The following is a 24220-nucleotide window of genomic DNA, read 5'->3' as shown; positions in this document are numbered from 1 at the left end:
TGGTATCTTCTTGAATCTGCTCAGAACTCTGAGAAAAGTACCACTCTTTTCTCCATGTTATAGAGGAGGAAATAGGCTCATAGAAGACCTCACTAAAGGCCATTCTATGAAGAGCCAAGTTGAAATTTAAAAAAAACAAAAAAACACCCTCTGTGCATAACTACCAGGCATTACTGCCGTCTGTCTGATTATACTGGTCACATAGAACAAACCAAGTCAGCACAGTTTGTGAAAGATTCTTACGTTGAGGAGAGGAAAGATCTTTTTAAGGAGAGAAAGACTATAAAGAAAGAAAATTTAAAGCCAGGATAGCTCTCAAAGATGATGTAGTCAGTGTGTTGCAAAATCCAACCCTTACTTGGACTTTTTGAGACAGAAACTGAGAATGAGACCTGAGGACTCTGAATGGCCATGTGACTCTGTGGAGCAAGGTTGAGTTAACATGGCCTTAACCGCCCTTTCTTCTCCTTAGAAATGAGGCATCTAAGACCTTAAGTGACTCTAAGTCCAGAACCAGGTAGAGGCAAAGGAACATCTAGAATCCAGGTATTCTATACTCCCCACCACCTGCCACCCCAATCTCCCAGGACTCTTTTTGCAGTGTAAGAGGCTAAATCTCTATCAGGCAAAACTTCATGGTGTGGGAGCAAAAGGGGTACCCAGTTTCGATCAATCTGGTTTGCCTCTAATTTCCCCAAAATGTGCAAAAGGAACAAGATGAGGCAGACAGCATAATTTGGAACCAGATTTCCTGTATCACATCATCTTTTGTGGTAATTCTGTGAAATTCGAGTTGGATATTAGAATGTCAGTTTAAAAGGAAACCAGTTATTAGTAAAGTATAACAGGTGCTTTAAAACTACACTAAGTGTTGACGTTTGAAGGAAAGGAAACATAATCACTTAATGCCTTTTTTGGCTGCGCATAGACATGAATAGCCATTCCTTGTCAATTCTCACCTCTATTTCACCCAAAAACTGCATACATAACAGCAAAGATCTCCAAGGGAAAACCATTACACATGATGTCAAGGACAAATAAATGATCACATCAATCAAAGTGTAATGGTGTGGAGAGATGGGAGATGCCAGAGGGCTGAAATGCAATTGCAATTATGTTTTACTTTGTTGGAAAATAATAATTGTTAAAAAAAGAATCTGTTACTTTGGTCTCACAGCCTTGTAGTATAAAACAACACTTATTTAGATTGCAAGGCATTAAATACATTTTCTTTTTCCTTGAAGAAAAGTGTAGGGAAGCAGCTGTGGTTTCTGTATACACAAGTGTATCACACTACACGATGTTTTCTTCGTAGGAGACTATGCAAGATTATCTTTGGCATCTGGTTTGTGTAGGAAGCATGGGCTATTTCTAAACTGCCACAACAAATTGGGGAATTAAAAATAAATTATTTCTTGGATTGAAATAGTGACATGACAGCCAGGCACTGAACTGAGAGTTGAGAGACTCTAATTCTGGATCTAGCAGCAGAAAAGCTGCATTTTACCTCTGGGTACTTCCTGCTTTGTTGACATCAAAAGGGGACTCAATGGAAGGTCTCTAAAATTCCTTTCAGCTCTAACACTTAATATGCTATATCCTATACTACCCCATCCATTCTCTCACCTCCTTTCCCCTCAACCAAACCTAGGATTCTTATCTACCATGAAAATATATACCATATAGGCATCAATGGAAATTCATCAGAATCATTTTCTATTTTTCTTCTGAAATATCTAAAATAGTGTCTCTCTCTCTCTCTCTCTCTCTCTCTCTCTCTCTCTCTCTCTCTCTCTCTCTTTCTCTCTCTCTCTCCCAGTACTAGGGATTGAACCCAGAGGCACTTTACCACTGAGCCACATCCATTTTTTTTTTTTTTTTTGAGGCTGAGTCTCACTAAGTTTTTTAGGGCCTTGCTAAACTGCTGAGGCTAGCCTCAACTTCGCAATCCTCCTACCTCATCCTCCCAAGTCACTAAGATTACAGGCATGTGCTACCATGCCCAGCTAAAATAGTTTTGCTGGTCATTTTTAAAAATAATCTTGTTGACACTTGTTAAGTACTAACTATACCTTGGGTACTGTTAAGATTAATTCTCTTAATCCTCACAAGCCCACAAAATAAATATATTCTCATTTCTAAGGATAGGAAAATGAGGCATGGAAAGGTCAAGAAATGTCCGACAACAGATCCCAGACTACCTTTAGGGTTCTATTCAAGTTTGGGGAGAACCTTGGGTTTCAGATAGCAATGACCTTATCCTTCTGAGGACATAGATACCCACTCATTTTTTCCAGATATCCAAAAAGGATTCTTGGAAGGGGTCCTATTTATCCATTTGACCAGTCCTTCAGAACCAACTGATTTTCTTCTTACCACACAACACCCACACCCCAACCTCCAGTATTTACCTCTTTCTTTTTCCTCTCCTCTTCTTTCCGTTTCTTCTCTTCTCTTATCTGTGCTAAGCGCTGCTTTTTGCGCTCAAGCTCAGCTTTTAAGTCACTTTTGTCAGACATGTTGGTTTCCTTGGAGAAAAAGGGAAGAAAAGTGAACATATAACTTTTTATATTATCATTGGAAAAATCATTCAAAAGGAAATGCAGCTTGAAAATGTGATTGGGGTGTATTGATAGGTCATATTACTTAGCCTATGTTGAAGAATCAAAAACAAATTAAGTTAAATCTGGTCTGACTCTACATAAATCTTCCCCTATTATGCAGGCATAAATGTCTGAAGAAATATAACATTATAACAGATGGTCTGAAATGAATAGCAAATTACTTCCAAATAGGCAATGTGGGCGGGAGGGGAAGGGAAGGGGCAGGGGGTTAGAGATGATGGTGGAATGTAATGGACATTATTATCCAAAGTACATGTATGAAGACACGAATTGGTGTGAATATACTCTGTATACAACCAGAGATATGAAAATTGTGCTCTATATGTGTTATAAGAATTGTAATGGATTCCGCTGTCATATATAAATTAAAAAATTAATTTTAAAAAATAGGCAATGCATCTCCTGTACAAGTTTCTTACAAATAAACCAAAGGAAAGCATCAAAAAATAATAATCATCACGAATTGTAGTTCAGATGGTAACGGGGTAATCCATCTCCACTCTGAGAAAACAGGTGCCATGAATCCTGAGAGACCTGTCCTGCCCAAATTTCTATAGACTCTATAAACATTCCTCCACTGGACCTGAGTACATGGAAGTTTCATTTTGCCTAACATATGTATCAGGGAAGACAGCTGCTGAGGACTTAGCAAGTTAATCTTCTTTCTCTGTAAAATTCCTCTGAACTGTGACAATTAATTTCATGTCCAATAAACCCTGATTCTATAAAGCTTTGATTTGCATACAGAATACAATATTTACTATTTTAGCACTTACCTTTTTCTTCATGTGTTTTGGGAACACGTGAAAAGGAGGTAATACTGGGGCAAGTTGTTGGAAAAATTTATCCAAATGAGACTTAATTTTAATACTAATCGTGATGCAGCTGCTGGTGGCAATGGTACCAGAAATATTTTAAAATAAAATAAGTTTATCAATTATCAATAATTACTTGTTTCTTACATACTGAAGCAAACAAGATGAAAATCCTGAGAAATGAAGAACTTCCTCTGACCCAAATTTCTCAAAGAAGAAAAAAAACAAAAACAAAAACATCAACTAACTATAAATGTCATGAGTATTTACTTGTACGTTATTTGTATGCAACTATAAAAAATGTATAATATATTCCTAAATAGATGCCAGAGTGATGGAAGGCACACAAAAAAAGTACCAAAGAACAGAACAATAAGAGATGCTCAAAATTCCTGTCACTGTCCTTGGAAGATAATCATGAACCTGCAATCACTCTAAGGCATGCTGTCAGATAGACACACAGCCAGGAAGTGTACCGTGTTCCTGTTGGACACATTTCTGCTCACAGTGTGATGGCAAAGACTTGCAAAATAACAATGATCACAATAATCAATCTCTGCCATTCATGATCACACCCTGTTTTCAATTTTGAACAAACATTTGCTGAATATTTAATCCTTGCCGGCCACTCTATAAGGCACAGGGATACAATGACCAGCAATACTAGATTCTTCCCTTCAAGGAGTATTGAACTCAAATTCCCGGGCTTATAGTGTGACTGGGGAGGTCTCTGAGACATTGGCTTATTGATTACAGCGTATCAGGCCCTTTGCATTCATTATCATATTTGTCACCACAATTCAAGCAGACTGGCACAATTAATGTCTTTTTCACAATCAAGATAAAGAACGCTCAGCAAGACCCATGACTACATGGCCAATATGTGGCAGAACCTACATTCCAGCTTGCACGTGCTCTGACCTACCACACACTTCTAATCTCCAAGGTGCAAGTTCAAAGGGAATGCAGAGCAAAATAATAATCAAGATCTGAGGAATTAGGCCCAGGTGAGCATTGAGGAGCCCACGGAATTTGAACGGGATGTTGTACAAGCTTGGGAACTATCAAAGGAAGGGAAGATTTAGATATGCAGAGATCTATGGAAGGGGGAAACCAGAAGATTGAATATAAGAGTTACACATGAATCCATCAAGAAATATAAACTCTAGTTGTGAAAAATGAAGGCAAATGGCAAAGCCTTGCGGGGGGAAGAAACAGAGAAATGAGTTGTATTTGATTTAACAGGTGATGGACAATCACAGAAGCTTTTTGAATGGGAAAGAAGTGACAAAATGAGAATGGAATTTGCTTAAGCCTATTCTTGTCCCTGCCTGCATTACAGATAGGAGCATAAACTAGAAATAATGCAAGTTGCTGGGAGGCTGATGCCAACACCTATTTCAGTCAACTGCACCTGCACTGGGATGGTAAGTGGTGGAGAGACAGCAAGTAGAGATGTGGACTGGAGATAGCACAGCCAAGGACCAAGTAATTCTTGGTAGTCTTTAGATGTGGAAGCAAAGGAGGAAGGATCAGTATCAATTTATCTTCAAGAGAGCAAAAAGGAAGGCAGTGAAAACGAGAAGAGAAGGAAAAAATAAAAGGGTACTATTAAAAAAAAAACACACTTGTAACATGTCCTAATTTGGGCATCAATGAGACTTTTAGACAAATGCATAGATACAACATACAGATGAGACTGACAGTTGGATCAGGGACTGAAACTATGGAATAAAACTCACTGGAGTCATCCACCTACAAGATTGTTAAAACTTGAGTCATGGATTCAACCTAGAGAAGTCAGGTTGATAGTGCAAGGAAGCAGAATAGTGTCAGAGGCTAGCAGAGAGGAAGAGCTCTGTCTAAAGGAGACCACTCCACCCAGCTCCCACTGATGACCAACATGGAGGAACATGGATCCAAGCAGTTAGATCTTCCTATCTTTTTTTTTTTTTTTCCAAAAGAAGCTACAGATCTGAAAAAACTGAAGTTTATCAATAAAATACAGGTAGACAATAATTTTTGAGACCAGCAGGTAAAATTCCTGGCAGGAGCAAATTTGAACCTAATTACAAAAGCCATCTGAGAAGTTATACACATTCTTGCCCAATGGGTTCAAGCTAATTGATGTAGTTGAATTTTTTTTCTGTTGTCAAAAGTGAAATGTACCATTAGAAAATAAATCACTGTTAGAGCAAGACCTGTATCATTCTAAGCTGAAAATCCAGCCAGTGAAAACTTCAGAAAAGTTAACTTTCCCCCTCCTCCATGTTTCCTCAATGATTACATACCTTTCCCCAGTTAGAAATGCCTGGCACCACTTCACTATCTATTATGGACATAAGGAGAAAACCATTCTATAAAACATCCTGTATTTGTTGTGATTTTCTTGCAAAGAACTTTAATCACAAGAGGAAGTAAGATATATCCCTAGTTCATTTCTTCAAAGTACAAAGGCTTTCTTCAAACTGCTCAACATGCCAAATGATGTTGATCGTTTAAGTTGTATTCTCAGCCACAGAGTTGATACTTTAAAAATTAAAAAGAGAGAAAGAGAGATTAAGTAGAGATGTTTGAAAGTATATGAGTCCCTTTTAGAATGTCGTAGAGCTACAGTGTTAAAAGACAAAGCTATGGAGGACCTTCCATTTATTGATTTTTTAATCTATTCCACAGTAGACACTTATCATCGACTCACAGAATTTAAAAAAAAAAATCTCAAGAGAATGCCTCCTAAAAGGTTTGGAAAGTACATGTTATAGTAAATTAATGAGCCTTTACACATAAGGAGATGGCTTCAATGGTGGCATTAAATGCAGTGTCAGCACTGAGCTCCACAGGCTTTCCCAGGGGACTTGCCAGTCTGACCCACTAAATCTCTCTACACATCAAACAAAGCAAATGGAGAAGCAAAGCATGCGGGACATGAGTTATAGAGATTCCTGGGGCTAATATAGGTCATGGCAAAGGCAATTCTGATGTTCTCAGTCTAAGAAAATAAAAGTCAGAGCTACCCACTGCTAATTATTGCTCGCTTACTTCACATACACAAAAAGCTGGTCTCTTTCATTTACAGATGGCAAGGGGTCAAGTAGATAAATCAAGCCCACTTCTGAGTGTGGGGCTCCTCCCTGTCTAATCATCCACATGTTCTCCCACCCACCCGCCAACACACGGCTTGACTCTACCCAGGCTTAGGAACAGTCATGGCTCAGTGGCACCCAGAGCTACTTCCATTCTGGGATGACTTGACTCACTTTTATGTTTCCTGTCCAGCACCCCTCACTGCAGAGTCCCATATGCGGAATTCCTTTCCATTGGCTTCTCCCCCGCCTCCATCTCTTTTGGCTTCATTACCAAATTCATACTTCTTATCTTTCTCTACCCCACATCATGGCTCTTGCAAAACATCCAGCTTTACTATGGCCAAACACAATTCCATCTCTCTCTTGTGTTCATCTGTTCACCAAATTACATCCACTCCAAAAGAGAGATCTCAAAGTTCAAATCTGCTACTCCATTTACTCTGGATTCCGTAAGTGAACCCCCATACACCCTAACTTGTCCAATTTTCAATTCTTTGCCTCTGATTTCCCTTTGGTCCCCTGGGTTGCCCTTTATCCCCAGCTCAGTGTTGTCACTCATCCTCCCAAAGTTCTCAGTTCAGATAACTTTGGCTTCAGCCCATCTGCAACCCCAGTGATCTGCCATTCCTTTGACCCCCAATAAATGAGTCTCCATGTAAAAAGGTTGGAATTGTACCTGGCAAATTTTAAACCACCTAAGGAAAGTTGGTTTTCCTCTTTTGCCTCCTTCAACTTCTCTTCTACTTCTTCCTCCTCTTCTTTTTCAATTAGTTTTGCTATTAACTTATCCTACAAACTCTTTACGCCCTTATTTTATAACGTCACCATCAGTCAAATTTCAATCTAATCACTCTGAAGGTGTTACTTCGAGAACTTCATTACGGGTGTGGAACGTTACTGATTCAACAGCAGCAGCACCTTCAGAGCCAGGAAAGCCAATCTGTGCCCCCAAAGACTCTCAGGCATTTCAGGGTGCACAGAAACACCTTTGCGATTCAATGGGTTACAGGTGGAATGCATGAGAGGAAAGAGTTGAGAGTCAAAGAAAAAAATTAGAAATATGAAATGTAGTCATTTAATTTAACAGTAGTAGTACAATTATTCCAGTTTTTCTGTGAACATAAGAATTATTTAACAGGCTCTGCTGGATAGGCATCCTTCTCTTTCTTACCCACTTCCCACAGAAGGTAAATCAAGTTGCATTAGAGGGAGGAAGGGGAAGAAGAGGGAAGGAGGAAAACATGAAATAGAGAAATGTGGACACTCGGGAGGGAAGATGAAAAACCAGTCAATGTCACATCTTCCCCCACCTCCCTTATTCCCTGGCATTGTCCTCACATTCCTCATATCCATGCATATCCATGCAGAAAGGGAAATTGTCAGCTTCTCTTGAACCCAAAGGGGCCTATCACCTTTTTCATTTCTGCACATTTCCTCACAGCGGGTTTTGTCTCATTTCACACCAAGTGTCTTAACAGAGGAGAAGCAATGGGGTTGGCCCTGTTTGCACAGCTGCTGGGTCACAGCCCCTTCCAAGGCTTAGCTTTTGAACACTATAGATCTCTATTTCCTTCTGGTCGTCTAAGTTGGCAGCAGTTGGAGATTCCATTTCTAATGCTGGCAGACGCAAATGTATTTTTGAGCTTAAAGTCGTAATCACGCAAGGTCGAAGTCATTGCTCAGCTGTTGCCAGACTCATTGAAAAAAATACCTAGAAATAAGTTCTCTTTTCCTGCCTGGATGCCATTGCTCTTGCGAGCTCTACACTATCAGATATTGAACTTTCCATTTGCCACTAGGTATGTGTAAGGAATTGGATCTTTCGCAGCCTCATTTCACCTGCTTGCTCTCTCATACAACATAGCTACCTCCTTCTATGTGGATCCGGAAACCCAGGGATGACATGGACCACAACCATTAACCCAGCTTAGAGGTATATCTGAGTCAATAAATGTAGACATCTCAGGAGGAAGTTGGTTGGTGAAACATGTACAGGGGTTATTGTCTAATTTTTATAGCCATCAGTACACTCTAAAAATAAAATAAAATCTTTCTCATAGTTGGACAATGCCCAGACCTGATCCATTTTTACCATGGAAGAACAGTTCTCATTATGACCTCAGAATCCTGTTAAACTCTTAAAAATCAAAGACTTCTAAGAGCTTTCATATCTATGGACTATATCCATATTACCCTCGTTAACAATTAACACTGGGAACATTTTTTAATGATTAACGTTAAAACAATGAAAACCTTGTTACTTATTCATATAACATTTTTATGAAAAGAATACCTATGTCATCCAAGACAAAAAGCAGTAAGAATAGTATAATTCTTTCACATTTTTTAAAAATATATTTTTAGTTGTAGTTGGACACAATACCTTTTTTTTTTATAATGTGGTGCTGAAGATCGAACCGAGTGCCTCACACATGCTAGGCAAGTGCACTACCACAGAGCCATAACCCCAATCCCAAATTCTTTTACATTTTCCCATATCTTCTTAATATCTGATGTAACAGAAGTCAACTGGATTCTCATAGCTACTTCTGCAATCTGTTGTGACATGCTATTTTAATTGAAGTATGTGAAGAAAATCTGGCTGTACACAGATATGCAGTTTGAAAACAGATGAGTATTTTAATGTCCTCTTCAGGTAATTGTGGATTTTCTTTGATTTCACATCAAAAGTCAAAAAACAACAGTTTCTTAAAACATCTGAAAATCAAGTTCGGTAAGATCACTACCAATCTCCCCAGAAAAGCCTATAGGTATGGTAATGCTCTCAAGCTTATGGTAGTGACACATAAAACCTTTCTAATTTTTGCTCAAGAATTCATCATTAGCAACAAATATTGTCAGTTGTTCTCTTGAAGTGACAGCTGATGGCATTGATTTTTGTGAAAATGTCTGCCAATTAGTGAAGTCTGAATAAACATAGTTTTGTCAGTTAACTTTTTCAAGTAAATAATAGAGTTTATAACAAAAGGGAGCTAATGAACTCACAATTCAACTATTGCATAAAGGCTTTTCCTCAGACAACTCTGAACTCTGGGAGGTAGCAGAACTACTTTATGTGTTCCCATTTGTCCCACAGTAGGACACACATCTAGAGTAGAGATTGAATACAGCTAATATCTCTTCTACTTCATGAAGAACATTCTTAAGGGAAACTGGGTTATGTAAGCTGTGACTATGCGGCAATTTTCTCATTACTGCTTTTACATTGTCACTAAAAATATCAACATGATGAAAAATCACAGAAAATATTTTATTGTTATTATGAAAATAGTTTTGCCTTTACAAATCCTGAACGTGTCTTGGGTCCTCCAGGGTTCCTTAGACTGCCATCTGACTTAACACACTTATGATAACATGGAGCTGATTCTAAAACCTGGAGCGACATTTTCTTAACAAAGTGCTGCTAAATATTTATATAAATATCTTAAATGGAGGGAGTTTGCACTTTTTCCTTTGAAGAAAGGGGAAAGATACAGTATGAAAATCACTGAAAATCACATAGAAAATTCGGAACTAAGTGTCTATAAACTAACTGATCTAGAAGTACCAGGAAGATCTAAGACCTCAGGATATGTATAGTATGAGGAAAAGTAGAGTTAGAGAGGCCTTGAGGAGAAGGACCCATAGACTATGTGTGAACGATTTCTCACTTGTCTATGCTAGGCAAGAGATAAGGCGGATGAATCAAGAAGCCTTTTCTCATTCCCTATCCCCTTTTCCCACAATATGTGTGTGTACACACACACATGCATATTAAATGGCTTTAGCCTGGTTGTGATATAAGCAAAGACAGTTGTTAGTAAACTACTGTAAACTACAGTTGTTAGTAAACTAGTAATAGACTATTCTGTGTGAAACTTTATTTTACCTTTTGTCCTTTGAATTTGGCTAAGATTGTTCTAATAATTACAATGATGCATGTTTATTTCATAATAAAAACTTCAAAGATTATATATCTGGTAATACATATTACCCATCAATAGGGAAATTGAGATGTAGTTAGCCAAGTTCATAACCATTATGGGAAAGAGTAAGAACTGGACACGTTTGATCTCCTTACTCTTTCATTTGTTTGTTTTGAGGTTTAATTTGAAATATTTTTAAATTTTTAAATATTTTTTGTAGTTGTAGTTGGACACAATACCTTTACTTTCTTTCTTTCTTTCTTTCTATGTGGTGCTGAGGATCGAACCCAGGGCCTTGCACATGCGAGGCAAGCGCTATACAACTGAGCCATAACCCCAGACCCTAATTTGAAAATTTTAAAAGTCTTTTAAATTGGTGCATATGGTGCATGCAGCCTGGTCTCATTATGGCATATTCATACATACATAAAAACATAATTTGATCAATTTTCAGTCTCCTTATTCTTGAAGAGTTTTATCAAATAATTCTTCCCTTTTGATGTTTACTTATTCTAGATTTTACTCATTTTAATCTAAAGAAAGCTCTTCCTTTTAAAGACCTTTATGGTGGACCCCCCAATGGTCCACCTCCAGTCCAATCTTGCCATTGTTCTTTATCACCACCTGGTGACAGTACATGTAAATTGCATGGAAGAGCTAACACCACTTAGGTAAGCCTTTGCCACTGAAAATTCCCAGTCATAAAACCAAAGCCCAATACTGGGTGATCTCAAGTACTTCATGAGAATCATCTGCAAAGGAAGAATCTATTTATGTCAGTAGAGAACTACTGTTCTGGAAAAACAACTATCTCAATCATACATAGTTTTAAATATTCATGTTGATTCTCCCAGGCTGCTCTCAATTTTACTCTTATTGTGTAAGTTTTTAACTAAGAAGCCAAACCAAAATATGTCTAAAAGAAAGCCTTTCGTTTCACTCTTGCTGAGTTTGTGAGATGTGTTTCAGATGGCTTTGTCTGCACAGTGTTTCTAGTTCTACTTCCACTGTTTCATGATTCTGAGTGGCTTAAATTGTACTGCTTAACCTATAACTTGAGCATTGGCAATCGCAGTGTATTAAACAGAAGAGACTCAAGCACTTAGCACAGCACCCATTTGCTAGAGAGCAAAATCAATCCATAGGGTATCTGACCTCTCATCTAGTTAGCAGAATGGGGATAAGAGCTCTTATCCTTAAAAGACTCAAAAGCCATTGTTATCTTTGCCAAAAAGTTCTGAAATTTTTTATTTTATTCCTGACTCCTACTGTGCATTCCACCAATTTAGAGATTCTAAATGCTTCTCTTTGAGAAAAAGATTGTTCCCCAATTAAGAGAATCAGCCATTCATATCCTAGAACATCTTTCCTCAGGAAACACTCAGATGATATCAAGAGTCCTCAGGAAATGATAACTTTAAGTAGAATCCTTGAAGAGCATGAACTAGAAATGGAAGAGTTTGGACAACTAGAGGGAAGTATTTTGGAATTGAGTCTATATGAATTAGGGCAGAAGAGGAACTAGGAAATAGAATTGGAAAAAAGAAGATGGGCATGCTTAGGGCTACATCACAGGGAAAACTAGAAGGAAGAAAGATGCAAGACCTTCCAAAAGTATCTCTTGGAAACACATACATTTGGGTCAAAATTGATGGGAAAGAGGAATCATCCACCTAGGCCAGGTATCAGACAAGAAACAAAACCAAGAAGGCTCCTACCATTACACTTTAGATAACAGAAAATTTTCTGTGTCCCTAGAGGTTCTAAAATACAAGGGAGCATCTCATTCTTAACAGATACTCTCAAGGAACACATGGAAAGGGGCAATTCTTCACAGATCATCACGTAACTTTACTTTGGAACTGGTACAGTGGCTCCTCAGCTTGGGTACATGGTTGGCTTTCAATCAACACTGGCTGTATTAATAAGTTAAAGATGGCACCTGTCTATTGGCGTCCATATTTTTCCTTTCTGCAGGCTGGTAGCATTAGCTGAAAGCCTACTTACCCCAAACACAATTTCTTACACACACTATTGCTTTAAATGGAGCTCATATAAGCATGTTTTTAGCCATTTAGAGCCTGGATATTTCTCATACTGTGCAAAACTTCTCCCAACATCTGCTAGCCATAGATAAGACCAGCCCTGAGGCTATAGAAGATTGGGTCTCTCACACCCAGGCTCCCCACCTTATGCACATAGTCTTCGTCTTCCACTCCCTTCTCTCCAGGAAATTCCCTTGCCTTCTTCACCTTCTGGGTTATGGCCATGATGCTATCCCTATAAGATCTGCTGTGAGGGACTTCCTTTCTTATGCAATCCTTTCCAAATACCACCCAATAAATCTTATTGTGCAATGCTGCCATCTCATGTTCTTGTTTTCCTTGATCAGCCCCCAAATCCTCAGCTCACTATATCCCACAGCCAATTTTCAACAGTCCTCCAAACTTTACCATGCAGTATTTCCAAGTCCAAGCTCTCCTATCTATGTCCCATTCACACTACCCAATGGCAATCTTCATCATTGCTTCATCATTGACAGTGGTGATACTCACCTAACACCTCTTCTCTCCATGCTAATATTGCTCCCTCCATGAGACAACATCTATACTGAGTCAAGGTGATCTTTCTGTCACTCAAATCTAATGAGTACACTTGAAACAGCTATGACTCCCTTTTAGTTACAACATACACATCAACTCCACATCATGGCACCTAAGAGTTCTTATTTCCCATCTCTCCGTCTCTAGATCACTCCATTCCCTAGTTCACATTGTACTGACACATACCTCTGTAATGTCACAAACTCTGAAAATGCTTTCCTTCCCACTCATTACCTAAAGATTCTTATTGGTATTTCTGTTTCAACTCAGAAGGCCTTCCCAGTGCATCAAGAGTCAGAGAAGAAAAACATCTTTTCCTTGTACCCATCTTAGGTTCATTATCTGGAGACCGTTTAACAAAAGACAGATTAACAAGAGAAAAACCATACAGTTTTGTTTTTAGTATAAGTTTTACATGGCACTGGAGCCTTCATAAGGAAATGAAGGCCTGTAGAAACAGTTACCTGAGTGTTTTTAAATAGGTCTGATGAAGAAGGAAGAGTCATAGGAAGAGATGGTAGGGCAAAAAGAGAGGGACCTAAAGGTAATAAACTGGGGAAACCCTAGCAAGGTCGAGTGTTCAGATTCCTGTGTCCCTGTGACTTTGGAGATAAGGATGCTCCTCTGCTTTGGGAATGGAAAGGGGGCACCTCCATGGGGGTCTTATAACCTGATATGCTTTAGAGGAAGGTGAGGGAAGATTGTCTTTCTTGCCTATGCTCTTTCTCGAATTCCTTTAGCTTAACATATTCAATACTCTTAGGTCCCATATTTTGGAGTAGTGTGCTCTGAATGCCATTACAAGCTTGGGCACTGGTGCCCCGAGAGTGCCCTGTGTGTGGTTTTGCTAGAACAGGTACCACAATGGTGACTATATTATTTTTTTGATGTTATTTTCTCCTCCTGTTAGACTTAAAGCTTCTAAGACAATAGCCACATCTAATTATCTGTGTACCACTGGTGCCTAGCCATGGGTACTCAGCAAATATTTTTTGAATGGCTAAAGAACCATTATATATAAATGGGAAATCTTCCATATTTTCACTAAAATTTTGGAGATTTTCTAGTCATCAAAAATTTAGGTCACTGTGCCATGCTTTTGAATGACCAAGCTCAAAGAAATCCTTCCTTATTATGCAACAAATCTTTATTCCCATGGTAGAAGAAATTTATTTTCTCACCCGCCAGTACAAATGTGCAACAAACACCCACTCCTAGCACCGCTTCATCCGTTAAACTATCTCTTACTAAGCCACTATCCTTATAGATTCATTGATATATTTTTCCCCAATAATCTGATTTCTGAATCTAAAAGGATTATTTAGCAAATTCATTCAATTTATAATTGACAGACTCCATTGCTTCTCTGAGCAAACTAGGATTTATTGTACCAAATGCCTTAAGGATAAATTATTGTGTTGATACCTGGGCTTTCTCTTTAAAATGGATGCAAAAAAAAAAATCTGTGCTTTAGAACAGAGCCTCTGTAGCACTTGAAGCTGTTTTCTCTGAGTTGCTAAGATGATAAATGAACATGTCTAAAAATAAACTACTCCAAGGTAACCTGAGGGACTGATCTTTAAAATACCTGATAACAAGCAAATCATCAGACATGATTAGCTTTAGCTTTGACTTGGAGTCTTGACCTGCTGTCCTTATAAAGGGGCCAGATTTTCTATGCAAGAGAACTAAGTCAAGCCAGCACTGGCCAATAAGCCTGCCTGCAGAGAGCACACAGTCTTCCTATTTGAGGATGCAGGTGATCTCAGCTCCAAGATGTTTTTGCAGCTCTCAAGTGAGAAAAAATATTAAACTATCATACTAAAGGAAAGTCAGTTAAGATCCACTTTAAAAAACTAGGGAAGGAAAAATTTTAATGTTCAATAATAAAGTAAAAAGCAGATTCCCCTAATATAAGTCAGCAATATGTACTTTCACAAGAAGCCATCTTGTTTTGATCTTCTTAAAAAATAGAAGTTATTCAGATTATCTCTACATCTTACACTCACTTAATTCAGTGCTGTTCCAAATCAGTTATAAAATACTTATGCACTTGTGATTGAGCCTATCCAACTTCAGGGACCATAAGTCCTTGCTGAAGTTATGATGGATGGAAAAGCACAAAGAGAAAAGGGATGTGTAGACAAGACACCCAAAGCCAATGACTTAGGCAAGTGAAGAGTCAGGATTCAAACCCATCTCCACAGCGCAGGCTCTTAACTGCTATGAGTCCTGCAGCTATACTTTCTCACCTTCCCTTGCCCTACTTCCTTGGCCTTGGCACCTTTGCAGGTTTATTCTACTTCCTTTATATTCTGTCTTTGCCACTGTCACCCACTTACATCATGTTTTCCTTCCAGTGTTCATTCTACAGGTAAAAAAGAATAAGACTACTGAGAAAAATTCAGAGCTACTAAAGATCTCATAAATCCATGCTGCCTGTAACCACCCCTTTGTTCACAGAACATATGAGACAGATATCCATGGAGTAAGTGAACTAAACCATCACAGAGGAAGACTGTAGCTGAGGAAGGCAGGGGTGAGCAGTGCATCCCAGGCAGAGGAGGATGCATGGACAAGTGTGGGGATGCAGGGATGAGAAAGACTTGATATGGATGGCACATAGTACAAAAGAAGGTCAAGGAAGATGAGACTGGAAATGCAGTCCAAGATCAGATCACTAAGGTTGGATGATCAACCACCCCAGTTTGCACAAAACTGAGGGGGTAACCACACTGAGCATGTTACAGTGCTAAAACCAAGAAAACCCCAGCCAAACTGGATGAGTTGGTCACCCTACAGCCAAAGGTCTGCTCTACCATGCTTCAAAGGGGTCTGAACTTCTCTGTAGGCAGAAGGGAAACACAAAAACATCTGTGCAAGTACCAGACCAGATAATTTATTACTACCATATAATACACACTGCATCAACCTTTTAAAACATGGGTTGCAATTCACTGGCAAGTTATGAAATCAAGTTAGTCACAGGCAGCAATTTTTGTTATTTAGCAAATTAAAACAATTAGAATGCACCATACATGATAAGAGCAAATACCATTTCACAAAGATGGGTTTGGGGCTGGGGTCGTAGCTCAGTGGTAGAGTGCTTGCCTAGCATGTGTGGATTCAATCCTCAGCAACACATACAAGTACAAAAATAAAATAAAGGTATTGTGTCTATCTACAACTAAAAATATTTTTAATAACTTGTTTTGGATACATACATACACATTCATGTGTTATATACACATATTTATTATTATTAGTTGAAGTTAAAAGTTTGAGATGTATTAAGCTACATCATTTCTTTTCTTTTCTTTTCTTTTCTTTCTTTCTTTTTTTTTTTTTTGTACTACGGATTGTACCCAGGAGTGCTTAACCACTGAGCCACGACACTGTTTAGGGTCTTGGTAATTTTCTGAAGCTGGCATTGAACTTGCAATCCTCCTATCTCAGTTTCCTGAGTTGCTGAGATTACAGGCATGCACCACCATGCCTGGTTGAGGTACATCATTTTTAAGACTGATAAATTTTAAATTCTAAATTTATCTCTATATTTGTTCTTTCTCAGCCAACAATTTACATGTTATGACACTCATGGATCATGATGATATTTATAAAACATGTTAAGGCAGACAGAGAACACTACCATAGAGGTTCCCAGGCTCTGACTAAATTAAGGGCCAAGAGATTACTCTCTGGGTACACATGTAGCGTGTAATTCACTCACAAAGTGTTGATGGGAAAATCAACCATAGACTGACCAAAGCAAACTTGGCTCTACTTGTTTAAATCTACCAGCAAATGGAAGCATGAAAACATAAAATAAGTCCCTGAGTACTTCAGGGCAAAAGCACTTCTAGGCAGATGCACTTTCAAAGATTAATCCACTTTTCCAGCTACTCTTATATGCCCATAAGAGTGTAGAAAATCAATACTGCCAGAAATCCAGGACCATACATGTCTCCTGCAGATCATGTCAGCATAAATGCGGAATGCCACTCTAGGATTTGGGAATTGGCTATTTGTCCCATCAGCATAATCTTTATATTTCTGTTAGAAAGCAAATATCTATCTGAAAAGCTTGCCTGCAAATCCCCTAAACTGGCCCAGCAAATAGCATTCTGTACATGAATGGATAACTCCATGGTATGAGACAGCATTCAGAACAGATTTCTCAACCAGTCCTAAAAGGCTTAAACCTGTCTGATACTACATGTATTTTTTTTATTCAAAACTTTTTTTTAAAAAAAATTTAGCTACAGTGAGTTTCAACCATCTGTCTCTCTGTGTGAAAATAGGATGTAGGCTTGTATATATTAGCTTTTAAAGAAAACCAGTTTTGGCAGAAAGAATTTTAAACTGGAAGAAGAATTATATTTCAATTTTCAAGACCACATTAAGCAGCAACATAACATCCAAAGGAAGCAGCTATTTTACATGATCAATTCTATCATCTTTTTTCCTTGTTAGGCTGCTGCTCCTATTCCACACTATTTCTTGAATGCAAAGTCAATCACTGTGAAAGTTCTAATCGCTGCAATTAGACCTTTCCCACCAAGTCACAGCGTTGCAAAACAGCAGAATGGAGACATAAAAGCAACTTATCTGATTTGAGGGACAATATTAGAGGCAGTGAAAGGTGAGATAGTAAGGTACTCTCCAAGAATTTGGAAATAACTGAAATATAGCATGGTCATTTTTTCAGAGTTGCACTGGATCTTATCCTGAAAGACAGGATGTGTCTCCAGCTGAAGAATTTGAAGGACAATGCCAAATGTCATGGAAAACCACAACAGAGCTAGGGCTGATCCAATGTAATGAAAAACTCCACGTAATTAATAAATAAAAACTGTGCAATTAAAGGAGGAGTCTTGAATGGTAGGAGAATGGTCATGAATTTTTAAGGTTTTCTGCAGTATGTTTAGGGAACAGGGTACCCTGACGAACGGTTGACATCTATTTTCTGCATCTGTTAGGAGAGTCACCACAAAGCCTAGCCTGATGACTGTTTCCTGTGCTCTGGTCCCATGTGCATCCAACCACTAAAATTCCCCAATCTGGATTAAGACAACTGCAGCTTTTCAGTAAATCAAGCCAAAAATATTGGTGTCTTCCCTGATTTCTCTGTCAAACCCTAAATCCAACCCATTAGCAAATTATTTGAGCTCTCCTTTCCAGTCCTTTTCAAAAACTGTTTTGTATCATATCCTATGCTATCACTCAGTCTAAGCTACCATCACCCATATTATTGCAAAATTCCCCGAAAAGTTCTCATATTCATCCTTCAGCCTTCTATGCAGCCCATTCTCTACACAGCTGCTACAGTGATTCATTAAAACACAAATCAAATCATGTCACTTCTTGGCATACAGCTTTCCAGTGGTTCCTATATCAATAAAAAGTCAAAGTCTTTATAATGGATTCCATGGTCCTATGCAATTCAACCTCTCCAACATTGATATCTTCTTAGCTTCATCTCCAAACATGCTGGCCTGCTTGCTGCTCCTCATAAACATCAGTACACCTTTCGAGGTTGCACCTACTATTTCCTCGGCTGTTACCCATTTTCCCCTAAGTATCTGAAGGATTTTCTTCTTCAAGAAAATCAAACTTGTAGTTCAAACTTCATCTCACTGAGGCCTTACTTAACCACTGTACTTAAAAGAGAAAACTACTCCCTCACTGCCCCTGTGTTCCCAAGTTTTTTCATCGCCTTATTTTTCTTCATTATGCATATTGCAACCTAACGATTACATATTTTTCATTGTTTGTCCCTCCTCTTAGAACTTAAGCTCTAATGAAGGCAGAGATTTTGTCCATAATACATTCTCTGATGTACTGTTAGTCCTGAGGATAATGACAGGTGCAGAATAGATCTTCAATAAATATTTGTCACATGAACAAATTTGGCTTCAATAATGTACCTGAGTGAGCTCTTCCCTCTCTTCCCAGCCATACCCTTTGTAAAAGGATCAGAGCTCTACTGGCTTCAGAATTCCCCTAGATCTGTTCCCCAACCCTCCCTCTCAACTCTTTGGCTTCAATCCAATGTTCTTGCTTGACATATTATTACCACACCTATCATACTTCCCTTTTCTGCCCTTTTGAATCTACTATATAATGAGACCATCTGCTTGGTTTTCCAATGCACATGCCACATCTAGACTTAGCCTTTGGAATGATTTTAGGTGAATGTCCCAACCATGCCCAGCTCAGACGGGATACCAAATGCCTAGCAATCTGAGTTCTCAAACAAGTCCATATTGACTGATAAGCAAGAGAACTATGATCCCATGGGAAGCTGAGTTTCTCCTGGCAAGTTAGGAAGGTGGCATATTACATCTGTGGTATCATATATAATATATACTTATATTGAGTCGTGTATTTATTCATCACTGAGTTGCTGGAGAATTTGGACTACCTAAGACTAATCTAATATACCCACTCTCAGAATGAAGATTCAGATCTTAATCCCACCTATCTGTATAGTTAATTAACTGCTGGCCCTGACCTTGTCTGTCTCCATGGCTACAATATGACAACTCACTACAGATGAAGATGCTGATGCCCAACCAGTGTAGCCTGGTCATATTCTCAGTACATAAGCATGCACCCACACACATGTACATATAGTCACCTAATGCCAATTTCTTTCACGGATCAGAGCACTCTTCTTTCCACAGCTCCAGTCCCTGTTGCACAGTAACTCTCTGCAGGAAGGGAGTGAGAACTGAGAATGAGGGCAGGATGATTTGTTCTTATGTAAGGGAAGAAGAAAATACCTCAGTGTCTGAGCAATGTCTCCCATGCCTTTTAAACCAGGGAGATTCACATTGCTTTACAAAGCAATAAGTAAAAACTTTTATTCACACCCCTCCCCCCAGAAAATTAAATCAACCAAACTTTTTAATTTGCTAAAAGACAGGAAGACTGAGTAGTTGTTGACTCCAGGACGCTAAATGTATCTGTATGTTAATTCAGTTGAATGGATACTTACCAAGCCCTTACAAAGTGCTGTTCTAGATACTGTAGGACTCACAAAAAGGATCAAGATAGAGTCTGTCCCAAAAAGCTTGTAATAGGAAAGGATCTGAAAACACTTGCAACTTTGCAAGGGAGAATGGAATAAATACATGCCAACATGTAAAGCCCAAGGATGGTGTGCAGGAACTGCAGGACAGAACAGGCTTTTTAAAGGAACAGTTGCAAGAACCAGACACTGATGTGCGGGTAGGATATGAACCAGGAGAGCATGTCTTGAGGAAGGAGACCAGTGTAAATGAAATGACAGGCACAGGGGGCAGCAGCCTGTGTTTGGGGAAAAGCACAAGTCAGTGGACTGTGGCATATGGTTGACTGGTGTCAGAGCAGTGGAAGAACAATGGGGGAGAAAGTGGAAGGAGGGTATTTAGTGCTGTACTTTCAAGCTATAACTGAGTAAGGGCAATTGTTTCTGGCCTTTGATCCCACCTCACTGCAAAAGAAAATTATTTATTTACAAAACATGTAAGGGATTAAGAAAAAAAAACAAGCATTTCTATGTTAAGACTATCCCAATCTACACAAATGTGTTAATCAATGCAAAGAACTAGAATTCACACTTCACATATCACACCTTTCCTGTATAGAGTGAAAACGAGAGAAATTAAGCCTGAAAACAGATACCTTAGCATGTATAATATATTATTCACATAATATAAGCAGGGTGAGAACTCATCCCTCAAGTAATCTCTTGCTTTTCTGTTTTTCATGGTATTTGGGGGTTTCTGGCTTATGCCTTTTGAAATGATGCCTTCACCTAGCCTCTGTTTTGGAGATGGCAGATCAGATCCCAAACATCATCAGGATATGTTAAGAGACTACCTAATGAGCAAATAAATTAATGAATTAATGAACCCTCACCTGCATGGTGGTGTGGCCAGTTAGGAATGAAATGAGCCATGGCATTTCTTGTTTGCTTTTAGTGGTTGTTACAAGTTAGTCAACTTTCTTCAATGACATCTGCTACTTCCAACCACACCATTAAATTCCATGTAACAGGAATTTAGTGATTTGTCAACTGAGTGACTATTACAACCTGAGTGGGTCCCAGGGAAAGGAAGTAGAATACATCATTACATTTATTTTTCCAGGTCGGCATCTACCCCTTGTTTATGCTACACCCAAGTGAAAAGAGTGAGGTAAGGCTCTGTCTAGTCCACAGAATCACAGGTTCTCAAATTTGGAGAAAAATAATATAGAAATTACCAAATACTACCCTGACCTCTCATCAGTGAGTCTCTTCAAGATGATCCTCACTGAACAGGACACACTTGATCTCCTCCTGTCATGGAGAATTCACAACGCAACAGCTGTCCAGTGTTTGATCAGCTTGAGTCAATCAATGGTTTTCTATTACGTTGATATGAATTCAATGCTTCTTACTAAAAGTTTGGGCCACATCTGATAGGTGTCTTCACATCTCATTTCCAAAGATGGAGTCTTTGAAATTAGACCTTCACCTTCTTACAGCCCATAGGCTCAGAACAGGATCCCTTCAGTTCCTCCGACTTTATATATAAGGAGTGGTGGAGGGGGGAGCCAAAGAAGAGCTTGAGGACACAGAATGTGCACATCTACCAAAGGAACCACCCAGCTCTCCATCCATAGTACCCAGACTCTGACTGTCATACTTTTGCCTGTGACACTGACTCCAAGCACATGACCTTCGAACTTTCTGGAATCAAACATGCCGATGTCCCAGGCTTCAGCCACGAAGAATTTGTACTACATTAGATTTGAACTTAACATGGCTTTGAAGTGATGAGGATGGGTATAAGGGAACAAGGAAATGTGCCTTCAACAGACCAGAATACAAGATCAGAAGAGAAACCAGCTTGAAACTCCAGAGCTCTCTAGAATAAGGTTGCCTCCTGGGCCAGGAAAAATGCTGACTTGAATTCTCACCCGAAAAAGTTATTTACTGTGAACCAGGCACAACCCACCTGGGTAAACAGAAAGGCTCCACTTGATCCTGACTCAGGAAGGCCAGCTTTCCAGAGTGTCAAGGTTGGCCAAACCCATGCTCATTTTGGGCCTTGATACCTAACCAGTCATTTCCTTCATTTCAGGAAGTCAAGCTTTTATATTAAATGTATCAAAATGATCCAAGAGAAAAAAATAGAAGCAAAAAAATCAAGGGGATTTTATTCTTTCAAACTTTGTCACAATACTAAGAGGTGGATGCTCTTTTTATCAGACCTGTTTTACAAACAAAGAATGTAAGAGAGGCAAAGTAACACATATCTAGTAAGTGAAGTCATGCTTCTCTAGTACCTTTCAATCATAATTACTTTATATTTTTTCCTGGGATCAAATTAAGTCTAAGAAAAGGGAGGAAGATGAAGACTAAAACATCAATAAAAGTGGAACACTGATGTATGATCAGCATGAAAATTTAAGGTGATTATTCACTTAATTCTTAATCACTTTCCTTCTTTGATTCCCCATTGTACTTTGTTAAACCTCTATCAGGCATTTATCACATCTTACCATAAGTGATCACCATTTGATATGTGATACACCTGACAACATATGACCATGTTATTGATATTAAACTTTTCTATTTTTCTCTGATTAGATAACAGTTCTTAAGATCTACAACTTGTTCACTTCCACGTGTCCACCAAACACTCACTGGCTGGCACTCCATAAGTACTAAATGAATATTTTTTACTACAATTGAAAAACTACCGAAGAAGCTAATTTTCACCCCTACACATATTTTTAAAATTCATTGTTAGTAAAAAAAAAAAATAGTCTAGATTTAGAAGCTCTGTTTTCCAGGGACCTATTATTGCTCATGATGCTAAAATCATGCAAATGCATTTTAGATTCTAAATGAGCATCCTTTCATGTGCTACTAGAGTTGAATGGTCTTGTGGCTACAGACCAGATTGTATCCTTAGGGATGCTTCTTAGAGCCCATGGATAACAACAGAAAATAGCACATCTCATGTAAATCCCTCCTTTTCCGTCATTTGTATTAGTCACAAAAATTCCAGTTTCCTCCCATAGGACTGTTCTGAAGGACTTCTTTGAAGTTAGGCAAGGACGGAACACTGTCTTTGGCCTATGACTTGTGGGCAGAGTTTGTCCTGTGTCACCTCTGGAATGGGTTTAATATCCAGTATGCAATTTGCTATAGAGATGGGGGACATGCTGTCCAAGATGAAGCCTCTCAGCCTGGGTCTTGGTGAATAGGGTAAGCAGAGCCCCTGTGGGCCCACACTGGCCATGTCAAATGAGAGAGAAAAGTCTTTTGTTGGGCCACTGGGCTGAGGTTTGGGAGTTATTTCTGCATCGTGACCCAGCCTAACCTATTCAATAGAGCCCCCGCCACAGCCCCATGGCCTAAATTCACCCCAGTGAGCCAGGATTCCTGTTACTTCCACCTTCCTCAAATGGATGCTGGCAACTGCTAAGTACTCTTCTTTCACCATCCCCAGACAGACATGGCTGTGGAACGTCCTGTGAGGAGAGTGTAAAGAAGAAAGAGACAACTGCCAACATGAACCACATGGTCACCTCAACACATGCCCCAGTTAAAGCAACTTCCACTCTCTATTTGCCACCAGAGAGTATGGAGAACCCTCACCATGTGCTGACCTCATCTACCTGCCTGGCATTTGGGAAGATAATCATGGTGTGGAGGTGCAGTTTCCAATGCTCTGACCCATCCTCAAAGTAAGGTTTTCCCCAAGTAACCAAGAAACTGCCTGGTAACCTGACTTTTCTGTTTTCTTTAAATAAAATCTATTATAATGATGTGTTGGCCTTCAAATTTTAGACATTCCCATATTTTACCTTTAAAAACAAGGGACCCTTGCCTGGCACTGTGACCCAGCAGCTTAAGGGGCTGAGGCAGGAGGATCACCAGTTCAAAGCCATCCTCAGCAACAACGGGAGGCGCTAAGCAACTCAGTGAGACCTTGTTTCTAAATAAAATACAAAACAGGACTAGGGATGTGGCTCAGTGTTTGACCTGAGTTCAATCTCTAGTACCAAAAAAAAAAAAAAAAAAAAAAAAGGTGGGGGGTGGGGAATCCTTGAGGAAAATGAGAATAGTTTCCACCTTTAAATTATATGGTATGAGATATGGGATTTCACCATTGCTTGATATGC

At 39.0% G+C, this 24220-nt stretch overlaps 1 protein-coding gene across 1 annotated transcript in view; it reads right to left on the bottom strand.

Moving 5' to 3' along the window:
- Positions 1 to 24220, bottom strand: part of Dync1i1 (dynein cytoplasmic 1 intermediate chain 1) — a 293851-nt gene that overhangs the window by 261360 nt on the left and 8271 nt on the right. Inside the window, exon 2 of the mRNA XM_026391510.2 lies at positions 2412 to 2528. Within this exon, the coding sequence (XP_026247295.1) occupies positions 2412 to 2519 (108 nt within the window). The 5' untranslated portion in view covers positions 2520 to 2528. The remainder of the gene's footprint in view (positions 1 to 2411; positions 2529 to 24220) is intronic.

The sequence above is a fragment of the Urocitellus parryii genome, chromosome 3 (genome assembly GCF_045843805.1).
Source record: "Urocitellus parryii isolate mUroPar1 chromosome 3, mUroPar1.hap1, whole genome shotgun sequence".
NCBI classification, from domain to species: Eukaryota; Metazoa; Chordata; class Mammalia; order Rodentia; family Sciuridae; genus Urocitellus; species Urocitellus parryii.
This window is presented reverse-complemented; position numbering and strand designations above follow the sequence as displayed.